This window comes from Odocoileus virginianus, chromosome 26 (assembly GCF_023699985.2).
Source record: "Odocoileus virginianus isolate 20LAN1187 ecotype Illinois chromosome 26, Ovbor_1.2, whole genome shotgun sequence".
NCBI classification, from domain to species: Eukaryota; Metazoa; Chordata; class Mammalia; order Artiodactyla; family Cervidae; genus Odocoileus; species Odocoileus virginianus.
In genome coordinates, this window is record NC_069699.1 from 3,537,436 (window position 1) to 3,562,898 (window position 25,463).

General features: G+C 40.3%; 1 protein-coding gene across 2 annotated transcripts in view; it reads right to left on the minus strand.

Annotated features, from left to right (window-relative positions):
• Window positions 1-16,331: 16,331 nt before the first annotated feature.
• GADL1 (glutamate decarboxylase like 1) overlaps window positions 16,332-25,463 on the minus strand; it is a 179,810-nt gene continuing 170,678 nt past the window's right edge. Inside the window, exons 15-16 of one of the 2 annotated variants that reach the window (XM_070455301.1) lie at window positions 17,946-18,162; window positions 16,332-16,517 (exon numbers count right to left, since the gene is read on the minus strand). In XM_070455301.1, coding sequence (XP_070311402.1) covers window positions 17,989-18,162 — 174 coding nt within the window. In that variant the 3' untranslated portion in view covers window positions 16,332-16,517; window positions 17,946-17,988. Of the gene's footprint in view, window positions 18,163-25,463 lie in introns of both variants that reach the window. The other variant, XM_070455300.1, reaches the window with a different exon arrangement.

The following is a 25,463-nucleotide window of genomic DNA, read 5'->3' on the forward strand; positions in this document are numbered from 1 at the left end:
CCTTAGACAGAGCCCCGGCAGAGCAACCTGGAGCCCGGGCAGTGTAGACCGGGAAAGCACACACGCCGCGAGCGGGGCAAGCCCAGCGTGGCCCAGGCACTGTGAGCGCTCACCACACACGCCAGTGAGATCTGTCTGCAGGGCTCCTCCCTCCCCACAGCACGACTGAACAAGCGAGCCTAAATAAGTGACCACCTTCGCCCCCTTGTGTCAGGGCGGAAATCAGACACTGAAGAGACTTGCAAACAGGGGAAGCCAAAATAAACAAAGAAGATGGAACTGCTCTGGAAGTGACAGGTGCAACAGATTAAAACGCTGTAGTTAGCACTGACTACATTGGAAGGGGCCTGTAGACCTTGAGAAGAAGTATAAGCTGGAACAAGAAACTACCTGAAACTCAAATGACCCCACACTGCCCGCAACAGCTCCAGAAAAATTCCTAGATACAGTTTACTTTATCAATTTTCAATTTTTTCAATTTTTATTATTTTTAAGTTCTTTATTACTCCTTTTTCATTTTTATAACCTATTACTTTCCCAAAAAAGACCCTATTTTTAAAGCAAATTTCACATATATATTTTTTTATATTTTTTGTGATTCTTTTTTTTATAATATTGTATTTTTGATAGTCTAACCTCTATTCTAGGTTTTTAATATTTGCTTTTTGGTTTTTGTTATCAATTTTGTACCTTTAAGAATCCAATCTTCAGTGCCCATTTTTATTTAGGAGAGTGACTACTGGCTTGATTGCTCTCTCCCTTTTTGACTCTCCTTTTTCTCCCCCAGGTCACCTCTATCTCATCCCTCCCCCTTCTCTTCTCTACCCAACTCTGTGAATCTTTTTGGGTGTCCTGGGCTGTGGAGAACACTTAGGGAACTGATTACTGGCCAGATCTCTCTCTCATTTTGGTTCCCCTTCTCCTGGTCACCTCTATCTCCTTCCTCCCTCTTCTCTTCTCTATGTAACTGTGTAAACCTCTCTGGGTGTTCCAGGCTGTGAAGAGCACATAGGGAACTGATTACTGGCCAGATCTCTCTCTCATTTTGGCTCCCCCTCTTCTCCTGGTCACTTCTATCTCCTTCCTCCCTCTTCTCTTCTCTATGTAACTCTGTGGACATCTCTGAGTGTTCCAGACTGTGGAGGGCACATAGGGAATTGACTACTGGCTAGATTACTCTCTCCCCTTTGGATTCCCCCGCTTCTCCTCCTGGTCACCTCTATCTCCCTCCTCCTTCCTCTTCTCCGTGTAACTCTGTGAACCTCTCTGGGTGTCCCTCACTGTAGAGAATCTTTTCACCATTAACCTAGATGTTTTATCATCAGTGCTGCATGGATGGAGAAGTCTTGAGACTACTGTAAGAACAAGACTGAAAGCCAGAGGCAGGAGGTTTAAATCCAAAACTTGCAAACTCCAGAAAACTCCTAACTCCAGGGAACATTAATCAACGAGAGCTCATCCAAAAGCCTCCATACCTACACCGAAGCCAAGCTCCACCCAAAAGCCAACAAGTTTCGGAGCAAAACATACCAAGTTAATTCTCCAACAATGCAGGAACATAACCCAGAGCATTACAATACAGGCAGCCAAAAGTCACACCAAACCCACAGACACCTCAAAACTCACTACTGGACACTTCATTGCACTCCAGAGAGAGGAGATTCAGCTCCACCCACCAGAACACCAACACACGTTTCCCTAACCAGGAAACCTTGACAAGCCACTCGTCCAACCCCACCCACAGGGAGGAACCTCCACAATAAAAAGCAACCACAAACTACCAGCATACAGAAAGGCCACCCCAAACACAGCAACTTAAACAAAATGAAAAGGCACAGAAATACTCAGCAGGTAAAGGAACATGATAAATGCCCACCAAACCAAACCAAAGAGGAGGAGATAGGGAGTCTACCTGAAAAAGAATTCAGAATAATGATAGTAAAAATGATTCCAAATCTTGTAAACAAGATGGAGTTACAGATAAATAGTCTGGAGACAAGGATTGAGAAGATGTAAGAAATGTTTAACAAGGACCTAGAAGAAATTAAAGAGTCAATCAATAATGAATAATGCAATAACTGAGATCAAAAACACTCTGGAGGGAACCAGCAGTAGAATAACTGAGGAAGAAGATAGGATAAGTGAGGTGGAAGATAGAATGGTGGAAATAAAGGAGGGAGGGAAAAAGGGAACATAATTAAAAGAAATAAGGACAACCTCAGAGACCTCTGGGACAACGTCAAATGCCCCAACATTCGAATCATACGAGTTCCAGAAAAAGAAGACAGAAAGAAAGGCCATGAGAAAATACTTGTGTAGGTAATAGTTGAAAACTTCCCTTAAATGGGGAAGGAAATAGCCACCCAAGTCCAAGAAACCCAGAGAGTCCCAAAAAGGATAAACCCAAGGCAAAACACCCCAAGACACATATTAATCAAATTAACAAAAATCAAATGCAAAGAACAAATATTAAAAGCAGCAGGGGAAAAACAACAAATAACACAGAAAGGGATTCCAATAAGGATAACAGCTGATCTTTCAATAGAAACTCTTCAGGCCAAAAGGGAATGGCAGGACATAATTAAAGTGATGAAAGAGAAAAACCTACAACCCAGATTACTGTACCCAGCAAGGATCTCATTCAAATATGAAGGAGAAATCAAAAGCTTTACAGACAAGCAAAAGCTCAGAATTCAGCACCAACAAACCAGCTCTTCAACAAATGCTAAAGGATCTTCTCTAGACAGGAAATACAGAAAAGGTTTATAAACTCAAACCCAGAATAGCAAAGTAAATGGCAATGGGATCATACTTATCAATAATTACCTTAAATGTAAATGGGTTGAATGCCCCAACCAAAAGACAAGACTGGCTGAATGGATACAAAAACAAGACCCCTACATATGTTGTCTACAAGAGACCCACCTCAAAACAAAGGGACTGAAAGTGAAGGGCTGGAAAAAGATATTTCACGCAAACAGAGACCAAAAGAAAGCAGGAGTCGCAATACTCATATCAAATAAAATAACTTTGAAATAAAGGCTAAGAAAAGAGACAAAGAAGGACACTACATAATGATCAAAGGATCAATCCAAGAAGAAGATATAACAATTACAAATATATATGCACCCAAGATAGAAGCACTGCAATATGTAAGGCAAATGCTAACAAGTATGAAAGGGGAAGTTAACAGTAACACAATAATAGTGGGAGAGTTTAATACCCCACTCACACCCATGGATAGATCAACTAAACAAAATTAGCAATGAAACACCAACTTTAAATGATATAATGGGCCAGTCAGACCTAGTTGATATCTATAGGACATTTCACACCAAAACAATGAATTTCACCTTTTTCTCAAGTGCACATGCAACGTTCTCCAGGAGAGATCACATCCTAGACCATAAATCTAGCCTTGATAAATTCAAAAAAGTTGAAATCAATTCAAGCATCTTTCCTGATCACAATGAGTTAAGATTAGATGTCAACTAAGGAAAAAAAACTATTAAAAATACAAACATATGGAGGCTAAACAACATGCTTCTGAATAACCAACAAATCACAGAAGAAATAAAAAAATGAATCAAAATATGCATAGAAATGAATGAAAATGAAAACACAACAACCCAAAACCTATGGGATTCAGTAAAAGCAGTGCTAAGGGGAAGGTTCATAGCAATACAAGTTTACCTCAAGAAACAAGAGAAAAATAAAATAAATAACCTAACTCTACACATAAAGCAACTAGAAACAGAAGAAATGAAGAACCTCAGGGTTAGTAGAAGGAAAGAAATCATAAAAATTCGGGCAGAAATAAAAAGAGACAAAGGAGACCATAGCAAAATTCAACAAAGCTAAAAGCTGGATCTTTGAGAAATAAAACAGACAAACCATTATCCAGAATCATCAAGAAAAAAAGGGAGAAGAATCAAATCAACAAAATTAGAAATGAAAATGGAGAAATCACAGCAGACAACACAGAAGTACAAAAGATCATAAGAGACTACTATCAGCAACTATATGCCAATAAAATGGACAACTTGGAAGAAATGGACAAATTCTTAGAAAAGTATAACTTTCCAAAACTGAACCAGGAAGAAATAGAAAATCTTAACAGACCCATCACGAGCATGGAAATAGAAACTGTAATCAGAAATCTTCCCAAAAAACAAAAGCCCAGGACCAGATGGCTTCACAGTTGAATTCTACCAAAAATTTAGAGAAGAGCTAACACCTATCCTACTCAAACTCTTCCAGAAAATTGCAGAGGAAGGTAAACTTCCAAACTCATTCTATGAGGCCACCATCACCCTAATACCAAAATCAGACAAAGATGCCACACAAAAAAAGAAAACTACAGGCCAGTATCACTGATGAACACAGATGCAAAAATCCTTAACAAAATTCTAGCAAACAGAATTTTGCTATGAATTTTGCTGGATAAAGTGGACTTCATCCAAGGAATGCAAGGATTCTTCAACATTCACAAATCAATCAATGTGATGCACCACATTAACAAATTGAAAGATTAAAACCATATGATTATCTCAAAAGATGCAGAGAAAGCCTTTGACAAAATTCAACATCCATTTATGATAACAATCCTCCAGAAAGCAGTCATAGAAAGAACATACCTCAACATGATAAAAGCCATATATGATAAACCCATGTCAAACATTATCCTCAATGGTGAAAAACTGAAAGCATTTCCCCTAAAGTCAGGAACAAGACAAGGGTGCCCACTCTCACCACTACTATTCAACATAGTTTTGGAATTTTTAGCAACAGCAATCAGAGCAGAAAAAGAAATAAAAGGAATCCAGACTGGAAAAGAAGAAGTAAAACTCTCTCTGTTTGCAGATGACATGATCCTATACACAGAAATCCATAAAGACTCCACCAGAAAATTACTAGAGCTAATTGAAGGATATAGCAAAGTTGCAGGATATAAAATTAACACACAGAAATCCCTTGCATTCCTATACACTAACAATGAGAGAACAGAAAGAGAAATTAAGGAAACAATTCCATTCACCATTGCAACGAAAAGAATAAAATACTTAGGAATAAATCTACCTAAGAAACAAAAAATCTATATATAGAAAACTATAAAACACTGATGAAAGAAATCAAAGATGACACAATAGATGGAGAAATATACTGTGTTCATGGATTGGAAGAATCAATATGGTGAAAATGAGTATACTACCCAAAGCAATCTGTAGATTCAATGCAATCCCTATCAAGCTACCAACGGTATTTTTCACAGATCTAGAACAAATAATTTCACAATTTGTATGGAAATACAAAAAACCTCGAATAGCCAAAGCAATCTTGAGAAAGAAGAGTGGAACTGGAGGAATCAACCTGCCTGACTTCAGACTCTACTACAAAGCCACAGTCATCAAGACAGTATGGTACTGGCACAAAGACAGAAAAATAGATCGATGGAACAAAATAGAAAGCCCTGAGATAAATCCACACACCTATGGACACCTTATCTTTGACAAAGGAGGCAAGAATATACAATGGAAAAAAGATAACCTCTTTAACAAGTGATGCTGGGAAAACTGGTCAACCACTTGTAAAAGAATGAAACTAGAACACTTTCTAACATCATACACAAAAATAAACTCAAAATGGATTAAAGATCTAAAGGTAAGACCAGAACTCCTAGAGGAAAACATAGGCAAAACACTCTCTGACATAAATCACAGCAGGATCCTCTATGACCGACCTCCCACAATAATGAAAATAAAAGCAAAAATAAACAAATGGGACCTAATTAAACTTAAAAGCTTTTGCACAACGAAGGAAACTATAAGCGAGGTGAAAAGACAGCCTTCAGAATGGGAGAAAATAATAGCAAATGAAGCAACTGACAAAGAATTAATCTCAAAAATATAGACACAGCTCCTGCAGCTCAATTTCAGAAAAATAAACAACCCAATCAAAAAATGGGCCAAAAAACTAAAAAGACATTTCTTCAAAGACATACAGATGGCTAACAAATACATGAAAAGATGCTCAACATCACTCATTATCAGAGAAATGCAAATCAAAACCACAATGAGGTACCATTTCACGCTGATCATAATGGCTGCTATCAGAAAGTCTACAAACAATAAATGCTGCAGAGGGTGTGGAGAAAAGGGAACCCTCTTACACTGTTGGTGGGAATGCAAACTAGTACAGCCACTATGGAGAACAGTGTGAAAATTCCTCAAAAAACTGGAAACAGAACTGCCATATGACCCAGCAATCCCACTGCTGGGCATACACACCGAGGAAACCAGAATTGAAAGAGACACGTGTACCCCAATGTTCATCACAGCACTGTTTACAATAGCCAGGACATGGAAGCAACCTAGATGTTCACTGGCAGACGAATGGATAAGAAAGCTGTGGTACATATACACAATGGAATATTACTCAGCTATTAAGAAGAATGCATTTGAATCAGTTCTAAAGAGGTGGATGAAACTGGAGCCTATTATACAGAGTGAAGTAAGTCAGAAAGAAAAACACCAAAACAGTACATTAACGCATATATATGGAATTTAGAAAGATGGTAATGATGACCCTACATGTGAGATAGCAAAAGAGACACAGGTGTGAAGAACAGACTTTTGGACTCTGTGGGAGATGGTGAGGGTGGGATGACTTGAGAGAATAGCATTGAAACATATATATTATCATATGTGAAACAGATTGCCAGTCCAGGTTTAATGCATGAGACAGGGCGCTCAGGGCTGGTGCACTGGAATGACCCAGAGGGATGGGATGGGGAGGGAGGTGGGAGGGGGGTTCAGGATGGGGAACATATGTACACCCATGGTGAATTCATGTCAATGTATGGCAAAAAACCACTACAATGTTGTAAAGTAATTAGCCTCCAATTAAAATAAATTTTAAAAAAAGAATTTGCAATTTGGAGTCTGCAACCATGGCAAGTCACATGCAAGTCTGCTGCACAGCAAGGAGAGGAGAACTCTTTTAAAGGGGGAAAGGGGGAAGAGGAAGTGGGAGATACAATCTATTAGGTGTAAGATAGGCTCAAGGATACAAAACAGGGAATGCAGTCAACATTTTGTAATAATTTTGAAAAAGCTATCTATACAAGCTATAATTTTTTTAATTAAAAAATAAAGAGAAAAAAGGCAGTTAAAGGAGCTATAATAAACAAGGAGTCCACTGGAGAAATTAAGATTTTTGAATAACTGTGGCTCTTCACTGGCTGAGTTTTGACAGGCTCTCATTGGTTGACTCCTTGCCAGGCATAAAGAAATAGTCTTCTTCTGGACTCTACTAAGGTCATAGGACGTGACAGCTCATTCTTCTGACCTTTTGGCTTTATTTTAATTTATGTTCTTGTTTATTAATGTTGATGGCTATCATCATCAGAATAAAGAGTCCAGATTCAAGACAGTAAATCAATAAGGCAACAGAGATCCTAAATGATACAACAGAACAGTTAGACTTAATTGATATCTTCAGGATATGATACTCAAGAAAGGCAGAATACCCATTCTTTTCAAGTGGAAATATTTTCAAAAAGGAAACATTCTCTAGGATTTTCTATGTGTAGGTTTCAAGCACAAAACAAGCCTCAACAAATTTAAGGTTACAGAAAACATTTCAAGCATCTTTTCTGACCCACAATAGCATGAGGCTAGTGATCAACCACAGAAAAACAAGAAAAAATTTACATGGAAACTAAACAAAATGCTACTAAAAACCAATGGGTCAACAATGATATAAAAGAGGAAATTTAAAAATATTAGTACCTTGAGACAAAAGACAATGAAAACACAACCATACAAAATATATGGGATGCAACAAAAGCAGTTCTCACAGAGAAGTTTAGAGTGATACGGGTCTTCTTTAAGAAACAAGAAAAATCTCAAATACACTAACCTACCACCTAAAAGAACCAGAAAGAAAAGAACAAACAAAACCCAAAGTCAGAAGAAAGAAGGAGATAACAAAGATCAGAGAGGAAATAAAGAAAATACAGATTGAAAAAGCAATAGAAGAAATAAAACTAAGAGACGGTTCTTTGAAAGGGTAAACAAAATCGACAAACCTCTGGCCAGGCTCACCAAGAAAAAAAGGGATAAGATCCAAATAAACAAAATAGGAAATGAAAGAGGAGAAATGACAACTGATACCACAGAAATAGAAAAAAAAAAAATAAGAAAACACTATGAACAGTTATATGCCAACAAATTTGACAACCTAGAAGAAATGGACAATTTTCTAGACACATACAAGCCCACCAAAATTGAGTCAGGAATAAATAGATAACTTGAGTAGGTCAATCATTAGAAATGAAATAGAATCCATAACTAAAAAATAAATTTAAAAAATCCTCCCTTCAAACTAAAGTCCAGGACCACATGGCTTCACTGGGGAATTCTACCAAACATACAAAGAACTTAAACTGATCCTTCTCAAACTCTTCCAAAAGATTGAAGATGAAAGAACACTCCCAAAGACATTCTATGAAGCCACCATCACCCTGGCACCAAAATCTGACAAAGAAACCATGAAAAAGGAAAATTACAAGCCAATATCTTTGTTGAATATAGACATAAAAATTCTCAATAAAATATTCAGTTCAGTTCAGTTGCTCAGTTGTGTCCGACTCTTTGCAACCCCATGAATCGCAGCACGCCAGGCCTCCTTGTCCATCACCAACTCCCAGAGTTTACTCAAACTCATGTCCATTGAGTCAGTGATGCCATCTAGTCATCTCATCTTCTGTCATCCCCTTCTCCTCCTGCCCTCAATCCCTCCCAGCATCAGGGTCTTTTCCAATGATTCAACTCTTCACATGAGGTGGCCAAAGTACTAGAGTTTCATCTTCAGCATCAGTCCTTCCAATGAATTAGCAGCACATAAAAAAGGTCATAAACCACAACCAAGTTGGATTCATCCCAGCACCACAAGGTTGGGTCAACATTTGCAAACAATCAATGTGATACACAATATCAACAAATGAAATGAGAAAAACCATATGATCAACTCCACAGATGCAGAAAAAGCACTTGACAAAATTCAACACCATTCATGATAAAACCCTTGTGAAAATGGATACAGAGGGGACATATCTCAATGTAATAAAAGCCATTTATGACAAACCCACAGCCAATATAATACTCAATGATAATAAGCTGAGAGCCTTCCTACTGAAATGTGGAACAAGACAGGGATACCCACACTCACCACTTCTCTTCAACACAGTATTGGAATTCTCAATCACAGCAATCAGACAAGAAAAAGAAATAAAAGGTATTCAAATTGGTAAGAAGTAAAATTGTTATTATACACAGATGACAAAATACTAGATAGAGGAAATCCTAAACACTCCACAAAGAAACTACTAGAACAGATAAACAAATTCTGCAAGGTAACAAGATATAAGATTAACATACACAAATTGATTTCATTTCTTTAACAATGAAACATCAAAAAGGGAATGTAAACAATCCCTTTTGAAACACGTAAAACATACTTAGAAATAAACCTCACCAAGGTGGTAAAAGACTTATATGCTGATAACTACAAAACATTAGTAAAGGAAATTAAAGTTGATTCAAAGAAATGGAAACATATCCCATGCTCTTGGATTGGAAAAATTAATATTGATAAAGTGGCAATAGTACCCAAAGCAGTCTACAGATTTAATGGGATTCCTATCAAATTACCCATGACATTTTTCACAGAACTGAAACAAATAATCCTCAAATTTATATGGAACCATGAGAGATCCAGCATTGCCAAAGCAATCCTGAGGAAAAAGAACAGAGCAGGAGGCCTAACCTCCCAGACTGAAGACAATACTATAAAGCTGTAGTAATCAAAACAGTGTGGTATTGGCACAAGCCCAGACATACTGATCAACTGGCCAGAACAGAGACTTGAGAAAAAAAGCCCACACCCCTATGGTCAGTTAACCTTCAACAGAGGAGGCAAGAACATAAAATGGAAAAGACTGTCTCTGCAACAGGTGGTTCTGGAAAACGACAGCTGCATGTGAATCAATGAGGTCAGAACACATCACACACAAAAATAAACTCAAAACGGCATGACAACTGAAGCCTAAGGCACAACGCCTTAAAACTCCTGGAAGAGATCACAGGTGAACATTCTCTGACAGAAACTGTACCAATGTTTTCTTAGGTCAGTCTCTCAAGGCAATAGAAAATTAAAATAAAAATAAACAAATAGGACCTAATCAAACTTAGAAGCTTTTGCAAAGCAAAGGACACCAGAAACAAAAATCAAACCTACGGAACAGGAGAAAATATTTGCAAACAATGTGACTCACAAGAGCTTAATTTCCAAAACATACAAACAGCTCATATAACTCAACAGTAAAACAAAAAACCCAACTGGAAAATGGGCAGAAGACCTAAACAGACATTTCTCCAAAGACGACATACAGGCAGCCAACAGACACATGAAAAAGATGCTCAACATCACTAATTGTTACAGAAATGCAAATCAAATCTACACTGAGGTACTACCTCACAGCAGTCAGAATGCCCATCGTTAAAATGTCTACAAGTAACAAATGCTGGAGAGGGTGTGGACAAACAGGACCCTCCTACACTGTTGGTGGGAATGTACATTGGACCACTGTGGAGAACAATTTGGAGGTTCCCCCAAAAAACTAAAAACAGAGTTGCCATATGATCCAACAATCCCACTCCTGGGCATATATGCAGATAAAACTATAATTCAAAAAGATACACGTTCACAGCAGCACTATTTTCAACAGCTGAGACATGAAAGCAACCTAAATGTCCATTCAACAACTGAAAGGCTACAGAGGATATGGTACATATATGCAATGGAATATTACTCAGCCATAAAAAAGAACAAAATAATGCCATTTGCAGCAACACAGATGGACCTAGAAATGATCATACTAAGTAAAGTAAGTCAGAAGGAGAAAGACAAATAACATCTGATATCACTTACACATGGAACCTAAAATATGACACCAATGAGCCCATCTACGAAACAGAAACAGACTCACGGATGTAGAGAACACTTGTGGTTGCCACGGGGAGGGCTGGAGTGGGAGGCTGGGGTTAGCAGACGGTTATACAGGACGGATAAACAACAAGGTCCCACTGTAGGGCAGAGGGAACTACATTTCAATCTCCTGTGATACACCATAACGGAAAATAGGAACATAGAACAGTTTTCTCAGATAAGCCAGCCTACATTAATTTTCAGGGGGAAACCATTCTCTTTCCTGCAGGAGCACATATACTAACCACAACAAGTGACATTTCAGTTTATAGCATGTGCTTTAAGAAGGTGATTTAAGGGCTTTCTCAAAGACATGAATTAGTTATTTTACATGTATGTATCCAGGAGTTCCCTAAATAAAGAAGTTATATCCAAAGGCAAACTAGCGTACCTACCTGCCAACCCTCCTGCCATGATTATTTATTAACATAAGCCCCAGATATTACAGTTCAATTTTTTTAATGCATAGAGATAGATACTTACAAATAGTGATACATGTATTTTGAGAAAAGTTATAGAGAGCTTATATTGGGGCAGACCCCCTTTTGGGTGGGTGGAAGGAAGGCAGAGAACATCCCTAAGAAACAAAGAATCAAGCTGAGACCTGAACTGCAGGTAGAAATTTCGCTGGGGGCTTGGCGGGGGGCAGCACTGCAGGAAGAGGCAGGACCACATCCCAAGACTTTCAACAGCTGGTGTAAAGAGGAGCGGTGGGATCTGAAAACAGCCCAACTTCTGGCTCCCACCAGGGCAGAGACAGTGCAACACAACCTCTATGGGACTGGTCGGACAAAGCGCCTTGGCAGCCACTTCCAGAATTTGATCTTTATCCTGGGAATTAAAACCATTTGCCTTCATATAGCTTAACTATCAGGACTGCAGTCACCTACATCAACATGATTTAGTTTTGTCCCAGGAGACTTTCGCTCAGAAGGTTCATGTAAATCAGTGAGCGACTTTATTGTTTGCTTCAGAAAATGCCTGTCAACCCACTTATCCAAACAAACACCTGACTCATCTCTTCCACCAGGATAAGAGGGCTCAGCCTGCTTATCACACACAACAGTTTATGTATTGAGACCTGTGCCAAGATGCTCCCCTCGCTGTGCCCACCAACCCCACACTGTTACATGATGGATTATGTCCCAACCAGTTTGCTTTGACAGACCCACCTTAAGCTACCTGAGTGCACACACCTGAAGCCTGTAAACAGGCATCTCCAGCCCCTGATTCCGAGACCCCACTGAGGCTCGTTCAGGGCAGTGTTGGCCCCTACCCAGTCAGGCTAATAAATTTTTAATTAGCATTCCTTGACCAATAGCTTTCCTAAGGGTCTTCTGCAGAGTCTGTTGTTGTCAACCCTAATAGCAAACAAAGCGAGAGACAGGATCAGTCTGTGTTTTAATCTGGTTGTAGTATGGTGAGCAGATGGGACGCAGTCCAGAATCAATGTGTAGAGGCAGTAAGCAGGCTACAACTATAGTCCGGAGGAGAAGTGAGAAGAGTTTGGGATTTGGCCATGACAATGCGGCTGGGATAAGTGGATGGGCTGGAGACATGTTTTGCAGGTGAATCCAACAAGGTCTGCTAATAGGCTAGACAGTGGGGAAAGACAGAGATATAAGGTGTCATTTATAAATGCTGGTTTGCCAAACTAGATAGAAAACAATGTCATTCACTGAGATGGAGACATGGACTAAGGAACTTGTCTGAGGAGGGATGTGGGGTTGGGGACAGAAAACCTTGAGTCAGTTTTGAGTTTGGGTGAGACCACTGAGTGATGTTGTCAAGTAAGCATGTGCCCACGTAGACATGGAACTCACAAAGGTCTGGGAAGAAAGCAACAGCTGAATACTCAAAATATTCTCACCTCCACTGGGGTCCCTGTAAAAAAATTACTGTTTCAAACCAAAAGGACTGTTACCCTCCAACTTCATTGGCAAGAACCAGACAGGAAAATTCCTATCTTCTGGTTTGAAAAATGGGACATGACAGTATGATATAATTATTCCCTCTTCAGTTCATTGCTCAGTTGTGTCTGACTCTTTGCAACCCCATGAACCGCAGCACGCCAGGCCTCCCTGTCCATCACCAACTCCTGGAGTTTACTCAAACTCAAGTCCATTGAGTCGGTGATGCCATCCAACCATCTCATCCTCTGTCGTCCCCTTCTCCTCCCACCTTCAATCTTTCCCAGCATCAGGGTCTTTTCCATTGAGTCAGTTCCTAACATCAAGTAGCCCTAGTATTGGAGTTTCAGCTTCAGCATCAGAAGGCAATAATGAAAGCCCAGTTCTCGATGCTTTGCTTGCCTGGTGACTGTGGGACGCCAGGCAGAGCCACGTGACAAGACTAGTCCAGGGTGGTCCTCTTCTGTCCATACATTCTCAGCAGCAAAGTAAGGATGTTTACAGCCTGGGCTCTGGGGAGAGGTGGACTTAGGCTTGACCCCACGGTCTACCACTCAGTAGTCTGATAATCTTGGAGAAATTTCTCACAGTTTGAATGCCAGTTTCCTCGAATGAAAAATGAGGATAAGACTCCCACCTTGATGGAGTTTTGGGAGATGTGAATAAGACGTACTAATGGACTCAGTAAATGTTAGTAATTGTCACCATCCTTGGTTTTCTGCATTAGAGGAGGCTCATACTTGTGGAACTTGCCATGAGAAACACCACACCTGCAGGACTAATAAAGAAACAGAAAACCTGTATCATTTTCCTCCTTTCGGCTATGGCACCCCTCATGCTCCCCCCACCCCACAGGCATTTATTTTAAGGGTCTTGGTGTCCAGTGCTTCCCTGGTTCAGCCTGATGGCCCCCGGAAGTTGTGACTTGTAAGTAATTTCTTGTATGTATCTGGTTGGCTGACGTACAGACAGCTCATATTGTATGTGACTTAAAACCAGGCAGAGCTTCTCTTCCTACAGCCCTCATCCCAGGATCTGGCAAGTCCTTTCTTAAAATTGTGCAGGCCAAAGATAAGTAAAACTATTCTTGATTTCTCCCCTCTTTTTAAAATACTCAACTCTACTAGCCAAACCTATGGACTCCACCTTTCAACACCTTCAGGATTAGAGCACTTTCCACCACTTCCCTCACTACTCCTCTAGCATAAATGACCATGATTCCTTGCTTGCACTATTGCAACTGCCCCCTATTTGAACTCCGAGTCCACCCTTGCCCACACACACCCTGTTCTTCAAAGAGTGGTCAGAGTGATCCCCTGAAAATATAAGCTGAATCACGTCAATACCCTGCTCAGGTGCTCCAATGCGTACCCGTCTGAGTCCCGCCTACACAGCCCAATGTCCTGACCCCCAGAGGCGTCCCTGACTCCTTTGCCCCATCCTGACTACCACTCACCCCATTGTTCCTGCCAATCCAGCCACACTGCCTTCACACTGGTCCTTGGATGGACCACAAGTATGGCTCCCCAGCCTTCAGCTGACCAAGCCCTCCACCTGTAATACCCTGTCCCCAGATAGCCACAGGGCTCTCCCCACTTCCCTGACCTCTGTGCAGAGGCTCCCTCGTCAAAGAGGCTCTGCCTAACTTTCTCTCCAGCAGCCAAGTCCATCCTCAGTGACACCACGCTCCACCCCTTCACTTTTTCTTAAAAATATACATTGTCACCTGCCCTGTATCAAAAAGCAGAGACATCACTTTGCTGACAAAGATCCGTATAGTCAGAGCTATGGTTTTTCCAGTAGTTGTGTATGGATGTGAGAGCTGGACCATAGAGAAGGCTGAGTACCAAAGAGTTGATGCTTTCAAACCGTGGTGCTAGAGAAGACTCTTGAGTCCACTGGACTGCAAGGAGATCAAACCAGTCCATTCTAAAGGAAATCAACCCTGAATATTCATTGGAAGGACTGATGCTGAAGCTGAAACTTCAATACTTTGGCCACCTGATGTGAAGAGCTGACTCACTGGAAAAGACCCTGATGCTGGAAAAGATTGAGGGCAGGAGGAGAAGGGGACGACAGAGGATGAAGTGGTTGCGTGGCATCACCGACTCAATGGACATGAGTTTGAGCAGGCTTCAGGAGACAGTGAAGGACAAGGAAGCCTGACGTGCTATAGTCCATGGGGTCACAAAGACTCGGACACAACTTAGTGACTGATCAGGAACAACAGCCAGCCTTGCTGACTGACTGCTCTTCACATGAGCAGGGCCTTTTGTCTGCTTCCCTCACTGTGCATCCCCCCGAACATAGATAATGGCCTGGAGCAGCAGGCCCACCCCTTTGCTTAAAGGTCAAATGAGTTACAATTGACCTTTTATCAAAAGGGCTTCCCTGGTAGCTCAGCTGGTAAAAACATCCACCTGCAATGCAGGAGACCCTGGTTCAATTCTGGGTCAGGAAGATCTGCCGCAGAAGAGGATGGCTTCCCACTCTGGTATTCTGATCTAGAGAATTCCAAGGACTGTATAGACCATGGGGTCACAAAGAGTCTGACACGACTGGGCGACATTCACTTTCACTTTTATCAAAAAATGTTTCTTGATCATTCAGTCAAATATCTGATTGGGGGATGGTATGTCTGTATATTTTAAGGAGAAAGAAGTGGGATGCTTGAAGTACTTGGTAGCATCATTCTTCCCCATTGACCAAGAAACTGCCTCCTCACAAAAGAAGGCCCGACAGGAGCTGAACTGGGGCTGTGGGGTCTCCCGTGGCCCGCCCAGATGAAGACAGACTGAACGAGAGGCAAGCCTGTACTGGTTGTAACTGGTTTCTCTACTTAATGTAAGGTGTTAACTAAACAACAGACCACTTCAAACCTGTTCTCAATTAAGTAAAACACCAACTGAGTGTTATACAATGTATTGGCACCAAATAAACTAATTTACGAAAGAGAAACAGACTCAGAGACTTACATAGAAAACGAACTTAAGGTTACCAAAGGGGAAAGATGGGGGAAGCAGAAATGAGGAGTTTGGGACTGACATACACACACTAATATACATACATACACACACATATATATAAACACAGATAATCAACTGTGCTCAACACTTTAATAACCTATATGGGAAAAGAATCCAAAAAAGATTATTTATATATATATTAAACGGAATCAAGCTCTTGAATCAATCAACCTACCACAAACAACACTGTAAATCAACTATACTCCAATATAAAAATTTTTTTTTAAAGATTTTAACACCTAAAAAATTAAAATGATTATGTATTGCTTACAAAATAAATAAATAACATATATTGGTACAATCCAGTGAAGAGGGAAGGATAGGAAAAGAAAAGCCAAACACACTGTATGCTCACATTGCTTTTTTATTTCATTAAACCCAAATTATTGCAAACATCAGTTTCAGAACATTTTAGGGAGATGTTTAAACAAAAAGGCAACAAGAGATGCAATACACATACTACAGATTAAAGTAGTTCAGAGAAAGTTTAAAATATTCTTTGACCAATGGAGATACTGAGAAACCACACACTCTGAAATAAAAATAGAGAATACAAGCAAATAGTACATATCTGTTTTTTAACTCTTCAAAATTTAAATGGCGCAGGTTAGCGAAAGCGTACGAGATGGGTACTGAAAACGCTCAGTCTAACGTCTGAACACTCAGTCACATGCCTTCCAAGGCGGAGCTCCAACCAGAGGCCTAACTACCCTGTTGGCCTCAGCTCCCATCTAATACCTGAACACTCTCAGTCCCTTGCTTTCCAGAGGGGAGCCTTAATTACAGTCATAATTGCACCTTGTTGACCTCTACTCCCACACCTCTGAATTCTGTTTATTTCTTAGTCAAAGGAAATTCTGCTAGAGATCTAGGACCAGGATTAGAGACAGAATTACTATTATCCACTCCCAGGATAAATGGCGGAGGTGTTTGCCCCAAAAGACCTCTAATTCCCTGATTCTCTGCCCAATACAAACCCTTTAATAAGTGTACACTGCCATTTTAAAGCTTGCGAAAGGGAATGTCGTATAACCCTGGACTTCATTCTCGTTATTTCCTACAAGCAGAGAGCAAGATAAGAAAGGGGCCCCTCAAGCTAAGAGGCATCTAATTAGAGACATGTATAGGTACCTAACATGTACTACCAATTAATGACACGAATTATTTTGGGAAATGAATTAGGGACATTGCTTTGATTAAAAGGCTACCTACAAAGTCTGTCTTTTATCCTTAGCTCTAATTCAGATACTTCATAATAGATAGTGGTTAATTTTAACTTTGGAGAGTAAACATTTAGCCTGCATAAGAGATACCTTTCCATAAAGTAAACATCTTATATATATTACAGTTTCTCTTTTAAACACAGCTCCGCTATACTTCTGATGCCCCTAAACATTAGTGTTAAGAGGCCACAGCTGCATTTTCAGAGCCACTGAAGTATCAGATATCCCTTTACGGGCAAACACATCAGAGTGAGTAGTACTCAGTTAATTCAAAGCTGCGTTGAACTGCTGGCTCTCAGATTTTACCTTGCCTAAGAAGCACCTGGAAGGCTCCGTGAAGTTCAGAGCACTCAGCTCCCCCACCTCTAGGGTTTCTGATTCAGTGGGTCTGGGGCAAGGCTGAGGCCAGGCGTTTCTAACAGGATTCCAGGGCTGCTGGTCTCTGGGTCAGACCTTGTAAACCACTCGTCCACCTGCTAATCCAGGTGCTCTTTCAAAAGCAATGTGCCCAGAGCCCACGTGGTACTAAACTCTCCGGGGCTCTGTCCCAGGGGTTGTCCGAGAGGAGGCCCACCTCTCGCTACCTCCTATATTGCAGCAGTAGCCCCCTGGCAACTAGAGGGTCCTTAACACTACTTGCTTAGCATTTCGGTTTTGCTGGACAGGGATGGGGCATGTGTCCTACCCTCCCCAGAAGGGCTGCAGTCCGTGTGTCCCCGGATGCCCTGGACCCTTACCCTCGGGGCAGGACCCGTGCCTCTGGGGGACCCAAAGCCACAGCTACATGCCCCTCCCCAGGAGGTCTATCTCATCCAGCAGGAAGTCCATGTCCTCCCGGCTGACTTGAGGGCTGATCACCACCTGCCGGAAGAAGTTGGCCCTCCCCCGGTGGGGCTGGTAGCCCAGCATGAGGCTCCCCTTCTTCATCATCCGCTCCTTGATGGCCGGGGCCACCTGCACGGGAGAGGAGGAAGACGTGAGAGACCAGAACACCAAGTGTCACGACTGCGTCGCACCCAGGCACTGGCGGCTCACAGCGTGGCCACTGGTGTGGAAGCCACACACACACAGCGAGGTCGGCATTAGTAACAACCAGTGGCTGATAACTTCCGGCACACAAGTAGTGAGTCAAGCACCTTAGATAGATGAATTCACTTAATCTTCACAGTAAGTCCACGCGAGAGATACTATTAACATGCCCTTTCTAGGTGAGGAAATTGAGGTGCATGGAGGTTACATAAAGAGCCTGAGGTCCTATGTTTAGCAAGGGGGAGAGCTGAGATTTAAAACCAGATAGTCCCACCCAAGTCCTTGCTCAGAACCTTAAATCATGATGCAACACTGTCACATTAAAAACAAACCAGTGTCCACAAGGGTCACACTTTCAAAGGTGTCAAATGTTACATACCAAATTTGTCAGAACTAAAAAATACATCAGTTCAGGGAACTCAAATAAAGATCAGTCAGAGATGGATAAAAATCACCCAAAATAACAGCCATGCCTTGACAGTCTACCAAGGAAAACACTAAAACAGGCACTATGTGCAGTTCTTTTTTGAAGACTACCAGTTTACTAGCTTATTCATAGAACATATTGGTTTATTAATAGTAAATATAAACATTGTGTCCTTTATTAAGAGTGTACAGTTGGTAATAAAATAGGAGCTACATATTTGAAGGACTTCTGGTGAACACAGGGAGAACAGGCCATGAACGTCCAAAGGCACAAATTTTTCTACCTCTCCAATTCCATTTTAACTCACAACTGCTGAGCATGTCCTAAGTGAATATGGGGAGAGAGACTGGAAGGAGTGTGTGTTCTCTCTTGTCAGGACATGGGGTTAGCTGATAGACAGGGAGAAACACATACGTAGCTAGTCAGATGCAGCGTGGTGTAAGATGCCTGAGGTGAGGGGCATGAACCTCCGTTCCCAGGACTCTTCTCAGAGCGTGACCACCCCACCCCACCCAGCACCACGCTGGTTTCAACCACACCTGATTTGTCAGGTACTTCCCTAAAGACAGGCCACACTGCTTCATCCAGCTCTCAACTTAGGGATCTGTTCCAAGCTTCTGGGAAGATTAATGCTCAGACCTCTGTATATCTATGTTGGACTAAACTAGAATCTTATCAATGGATGTCCAACGGTTCTTTTCCCTAAAGGATTTTTTCATCATGTGCTCATTTTAGAATCTAAATCTTATAACACATGGACCATGACCTGCTTAAAACAGCAAAAGCAAAGATCTACTAAGCTCAGTCACACTGCCATTTCAGTGAAGGACTGAATGTGTTTTATGGTACGAGGAACACAGAAAATATATGAGTTTTAACAAAAAGTGACTGTAGAGAAAGAAGATGAAGCCAGAGGTCATGTAAGTGAAAAAATACAGACCATCAGATTCTATAAATTTTGGGAACTACGTCAAAAATTTTATCTTGAACTTTTTAGGGATGAGGAAAACAGTTCAATTAGTATCACCTCCATCCTCTTTGCAAAGCTTAGAGATAAAAATCCAATGGATTATGAAGCTGGTAGGTAACTCTACGCATGTCCATTTGAAACCCTTCAGCTCTTAGTATCCGTTTTCTTCCAAAGTTGTTTATGTAAGTACCATGTCTTATTAGACTATAAAATCTAGTGAAATAATACATAAGCAAATGAAAGTGAAGAAGAGTGTTTTCCATAAAAACTAAGTTGAATCCTTTGGAAAGACCAGATAAGGGGGAAGAGGGTACTGCCAAACATTACTGCTATCAAGTTAGGTCTGATGGAAGAACTATAAAAGCTTTACAACAAAGCTTTGAGAGTCCAGGCCAAGTCTGCACACAGGTGGCTGTGCAGGTGCTGAGCACACTCTCCATATAGACTCCTGAGTTGGAAATGACAGATGATTCCTGAAGAGTGCAGTTTATACAAGAACCATAGATGCCCTCTGAGCATCAGACTTCTGCTCAAGACAAGTCTCATTGGCTTTTGGGAAAAAAAAGTTCTATCAAAAGATGTAGAAATTGAAATGTACATAGATGTGTTTTAAGTTAAAATATTTAAGTTATGTATGTATCACATTTTTCTCCTAGGATTATTTGCTTTAACTTGATCAATCCTCGTTCCCTTAGGTAGGTAGGCTTCTAGTGCAGCTGGGGATGCGAATGTGCATGCATGGGGCATGCATGTGTGTATTCATGTATGTGTATGCATGTGTACAAGTATACACATACATACTTGTGTGTATGTGTGTACCTGTGGGTGTGCATGTGTTTGTATGCATTGTGTGCATGTGTGTGTGTGCATGTGCATGCATAATCACATGTAATTTAAACTTCCAAGCCCTCTCTGTCATTTACAGCTCTTACAATCCTTCCTATTCAGTCACAGGGCAGTGCAGAACTGGGGGCTGATTCAGGCTCACGCCAAAGGCACATTTGTTCCTAATTCCCAGACTGAGTGGGCTCTTGCCTGTAACCTGCAGGTGTGAGGTGGGTATGAGAAGGCATGACCACAGAGCCTGTGCTCACCAACCCCAGGAAGACCTGGTCCATGTGGACAAAGGTCTGCCCAGGAGAGGCATAGACTATCAGTTCTAGAGCTAACAGCTTGTGGTTCTGTAGATTTTTTATTTAAATAAAAATATCCCTTGTATTTACCTCCATCTTCCTCTAGGCACCCAGGGTATGACCTGCTCTGGCTTATAGCCAATTTTAAATTTAAAACAGGCATGTTCTTGGCTCAAACTTAATTTGTATTGTCTACTCCTGTTTACTTTTCCTCTATTTTTCTTACCCAAATGATAACTTATGCCTTACCTTTGGAGAGCAGTAGAATTCTGATTCTGGCCCCTAATGTTATCAGGAGCTCACAGGAGACGCTTATCAAAATGAATGTTAGGTCTGCATTTCTTGTAAGCAAACCCAAAACACCTTCTAACGTGAGCAAGAAGATAAAACTAAGAGGGCCACTCGGATGTTTTAATATAAAAGTATTTTTGATCTTTAAATTCTTATTCTTTGCAAGACATAAAAATGTGCTTTCATGGGCAGAACACATGGCCCAAGGACCAAACTTCTGAGACAAATTCTGTCAAAGATGTTCAAAAATTATAAAGAAATGACTATCTCTGTGAGTCAGAGAACCAGCTACGTAAGGGTTTGGCAGTAACAGCACACATCTTATCTTTGTACCCATGAATATAAGCTTAATTGCTACAGGTCAGGAGGGGAAAACTATCTTTGTTCATGAATACTTCATGGAAAAAGTACACTGTAAGCAACACCAAGGCTGGTGGTATTCATTAAATCTGCAACAAACTGAATCGGTAACAGTAATACCGATTGTTACTGTTGTTGTGGGTGTTGTTACTGTTAAATATTTTACCAACTCTAAAATCTGAAGGTGCTTTCATGTTTCTCATTCTCATGAACCCAAATTAAAAAAGAATCCACATTTTAGCAATTTAGAGACCAAGAATGTTCTCATTAACAGCCAGCTTGTCACCTTTGAACTTAAAAAAGAAAAAAAAAAAAAAACCAACAACAACAACACTTCCTATTCATAGAGCTTCAGTCATAATCCAGCACTGGGCAACTCGGAATATTCTCCTTTGCTGATCACAGCAGAGAAACAGTCCTAATCCGACAGGATGGAATATTCACAAGGGAAAAGAAAATATGCACAAACTAAATGTAAGCATTCGAATCTCGCCTCTAAATGGAGCATACACAGAGGAAAGCAATTTGGTTGGAATAAGATTGCTTTCCAGCTCTCAATTATCTTACTGCTGGTTTTCCTTCAAATTGTAAATCAAATTCTTTTCTCATGCCTCAGTGCACTTGTCCCTGCATCTTAAGTGGGGGAAGATCCTGACATTTCTATTTGGTTGCACAGGAACTTAATCGACACATTTCTGTAGGATTTCTGTCCTCCCCCCACCCCCGCCCCTACCTTAAACTATGTTTCAGCAGTGATTTAGCCATTTAAATAGAATTCTGTTGTCACACCCCTGCCACATAAAGCAGCATCTGGTATTTAAAAGTTGTTTAAACCCAAGGGAAAAAAAAAAAGACAACTCTCTCCTTCTGGTCAAGCACAGTAATTTGATAGCAAATAACTGACCAGGTGTTACCACAGCCTTTTATTAAAATAAAATTGTCATGTCTGTAAAATGACATTTCTTCTTGAAAATGTGTAACTTATTTAATGTTAAGCAACAAGTTTTTTCCCAACATACAGTGTTTCTTAGACTCTCTGTAAGGAAGTTCATTTTTTCCAGTCCGTTACAGACATACATTTGTGAAATACAATAAAAGTGAATTACTAAATAAAAATGAAATAAAAAAGACATAAAAACAACAAGGTCCTATTGTATAGCACAGGGAACTATACTTAATACCCTGTGATAAACCATAATAGAATATGAAAAATAACATATATATATATAACTGAGTCATTTTGCTATATACCAGAAATTAACATTGTAAATCAACCATACTCCAATAAAATGAATTTAAAAAATTTTTTAAAGACACAAAAATAAAAGTAAGAAGGTAAAAAAAAAAAAGATAAAAATACAAGCTAAATTAGTTTTAAAAATCAACAGTAAAGTTACTGCTATTACAAAAGTTTCTGAACAGTTACTCTGGATTCCCATACTTTTCTTGTCTCAGACTGGTAACAACCAGCTCACTGACCTGCAGGGGGCTAGAGACCACATTTTGAGGACTGAAGCCCTGTTTTCCCTCCCTCAGTTCCTTAGGGGTGTACATCATTTTAGTTATGAATCTTGGTGTTTTTGCATACTTACTTCTGCATATTCACACAATCCCCATACCATTTTGAGACATGTTTCTGTTTTTCACTAAGCCACTGTGCTACAGCTTATCTAAACATGTCCCACTTGTTGAATCTTGAAGCTGCTCCAGTTTAAATGGCATTTCCGTGAAATCATGAGCCTAACTGTGAAACCTCTAAATCAGTTCTTCAAAGTCTGGTTCAGAGATTATAAGAGTAAATGTCTCAAAAGCTTCTAGACTTCAGGATCTTTATACAACTTTTCCCATCATTTGCTATAGGAGTGAGATAGTCACATTTTCATCTGATAGACATGAGGTGTACAACACCCAGAGTGACTGAGAAGACAAGCCCGTAATGAAAGGAAGTGATCCTTTCCAGCAAATACAAGGGACGAAGACTACAGACATGTCTGCTATGACTCTGAGACAGCAGCATCATTCACAGCTTCTAATAAATCTAGCGAGATGCGTGTTTGCTAAATTTTCCCCTGAACTGATGTTCTTCAGCCTCAATTTTAGAGTTGTTTTCTCAACTTCATTTTAATTAAATCTTCATTCTCTAATCTCCAAAGATTCTTTGAGGAGTAGGAGGCTAAACTCATAATAACTTGATGGAGTGGAAAGGTGGACTAAAAAACTGGAGAATAAATTTAAGAGTTTTATTGTAATTGATACTTTTTTAAGGATTATCTTGTCTAAAAGAGAGCTAGTTATATTGAATGAGAAAATTATCTCCATTTTTTTCTATGAAAGTCACTTGGAAGAGATTTTGATTTCTTTATATTAATGTTTATATTAAATTTCACACATCTTTGGCCTCTTCTGTATTTCCCAGAACAGAGTTAATAGCCACGCCAAAGCCACTCATTACAACACACGGTTAAGGAAGTTAACACCAGGAAACTTCACAGTGGGTGCTTACTCAGCTGCGATGTTGAATGTTAGCTGTTCCAGCTCTAGGGTGAGAAGTTTTCTTTTTTTCCGTAAAATGCCAGACAGTAAATACTTGGGGCTTTGTAAAGTCATACAAGGTCTGTTGCAAGCGCTCCACCCTGCCACTGTGTCATGAAAGCAGCCCTGGACAATATATAAACAAATGAGCATGGCTACTTAGGAACTTGATTTAGGGGCAATGAAATTTAATATCATATGATTTTCAAATGTCACGAAATAGTAATTGCTGTTCATTATTTTTCAACTTCTTAAAAATATTAAGCCATTTGTAGCTCCTACACTGTACATAAAAAGGTGATAAGCTAGAGTTCGTTTTGGACATAATTTACTAATTCCCTGGTCAAAATGGAAAAAATGTACCATGATATGTAAAATCTACCCCTTATAAGGAAAAAGTGAATGGAAATTAGGTTCCCTGGGCTTCTTTCAGAAATTGTGGATTGAGCCAGGAAATGAAGCAGCTCTTCCTGGCCCTTTTTCTCCAGCAGAGCGTTAACCCAGAGCCACCGACAGGGGGGCAGGGTGGCCACAGTTATTCTTGGACCATCATTAACAAGGAGCTTGCTTTATATTGTCTTCCCAAATAATCTGGGTTATGAACCTGAGGTGAGTTCTTCTGAGTAGGATATTAACATTTAGCTCACGAAAAGGGTTGGTACAAAATGTCCACACTTGATACCTGGTACCTAACACAAAAATGTTTACAAAACTTATAATAAGCTATTATATAGCTTATAAGTCATTTTTTGGGTATAGTCCAGGGACACCCCAGATTTGCTAAGCCCAGACAGAGATGCAGTGCAGATCAAAGTTGGGGCCAGAATTCTGGTCCTGAGGAGAGCCAGCATGACTAAGCCATTCAGAGAGCTTGAGTGGGCTTTCCAGGTGCCTCCCTTCCGAGGTAGGTGCAGACCAGCCCAGTGACAATCCAGGAGGCACACAGAGCATTCCCAGTGCATACAAGCTGACGGCCAACCAGTCATTCGGGAAAAGCTACCCTGAAGAGATTCCCCAGGCAGTCCTGAATGCCCTGTTTTGCTGTTGATAGAAAATAAGATGTGAGAAAAGGAGCAGCTCCTGAATTTGTGCATGAATTTCTCAGAACTTTGTCTCCATAACTAAAGCATCATGATGGTCCTTACATGAGCCAGTAAATGGAAGGTCATCAGAACACCTATAACTGAATTATAGTCTAAACACAGATTTGCATCTCATTTTCCTCTCAGCATCTATTAAGAAATGAGGTGTACTCTTCATTGGAAAAGTGTTCCATCAATTTTTGATCATGAAAGAGCTCAAACATATAAAAACTTTCTAAAACTTAAGTGAACATTTAAATCTTGATTTCTTCTGACTGTACACAAGAACTGGCTTTTCCACATTTTAAAATTTGTATGAAAACACAGAAGACTGCAAATAACCAAAGCTGTCCTGAGAAAGAAAAACACAGCTGGAGCTATCAGGCTCCCTGACTTCAGACTATACTACAGAGCTATAGTAATCAAAACAG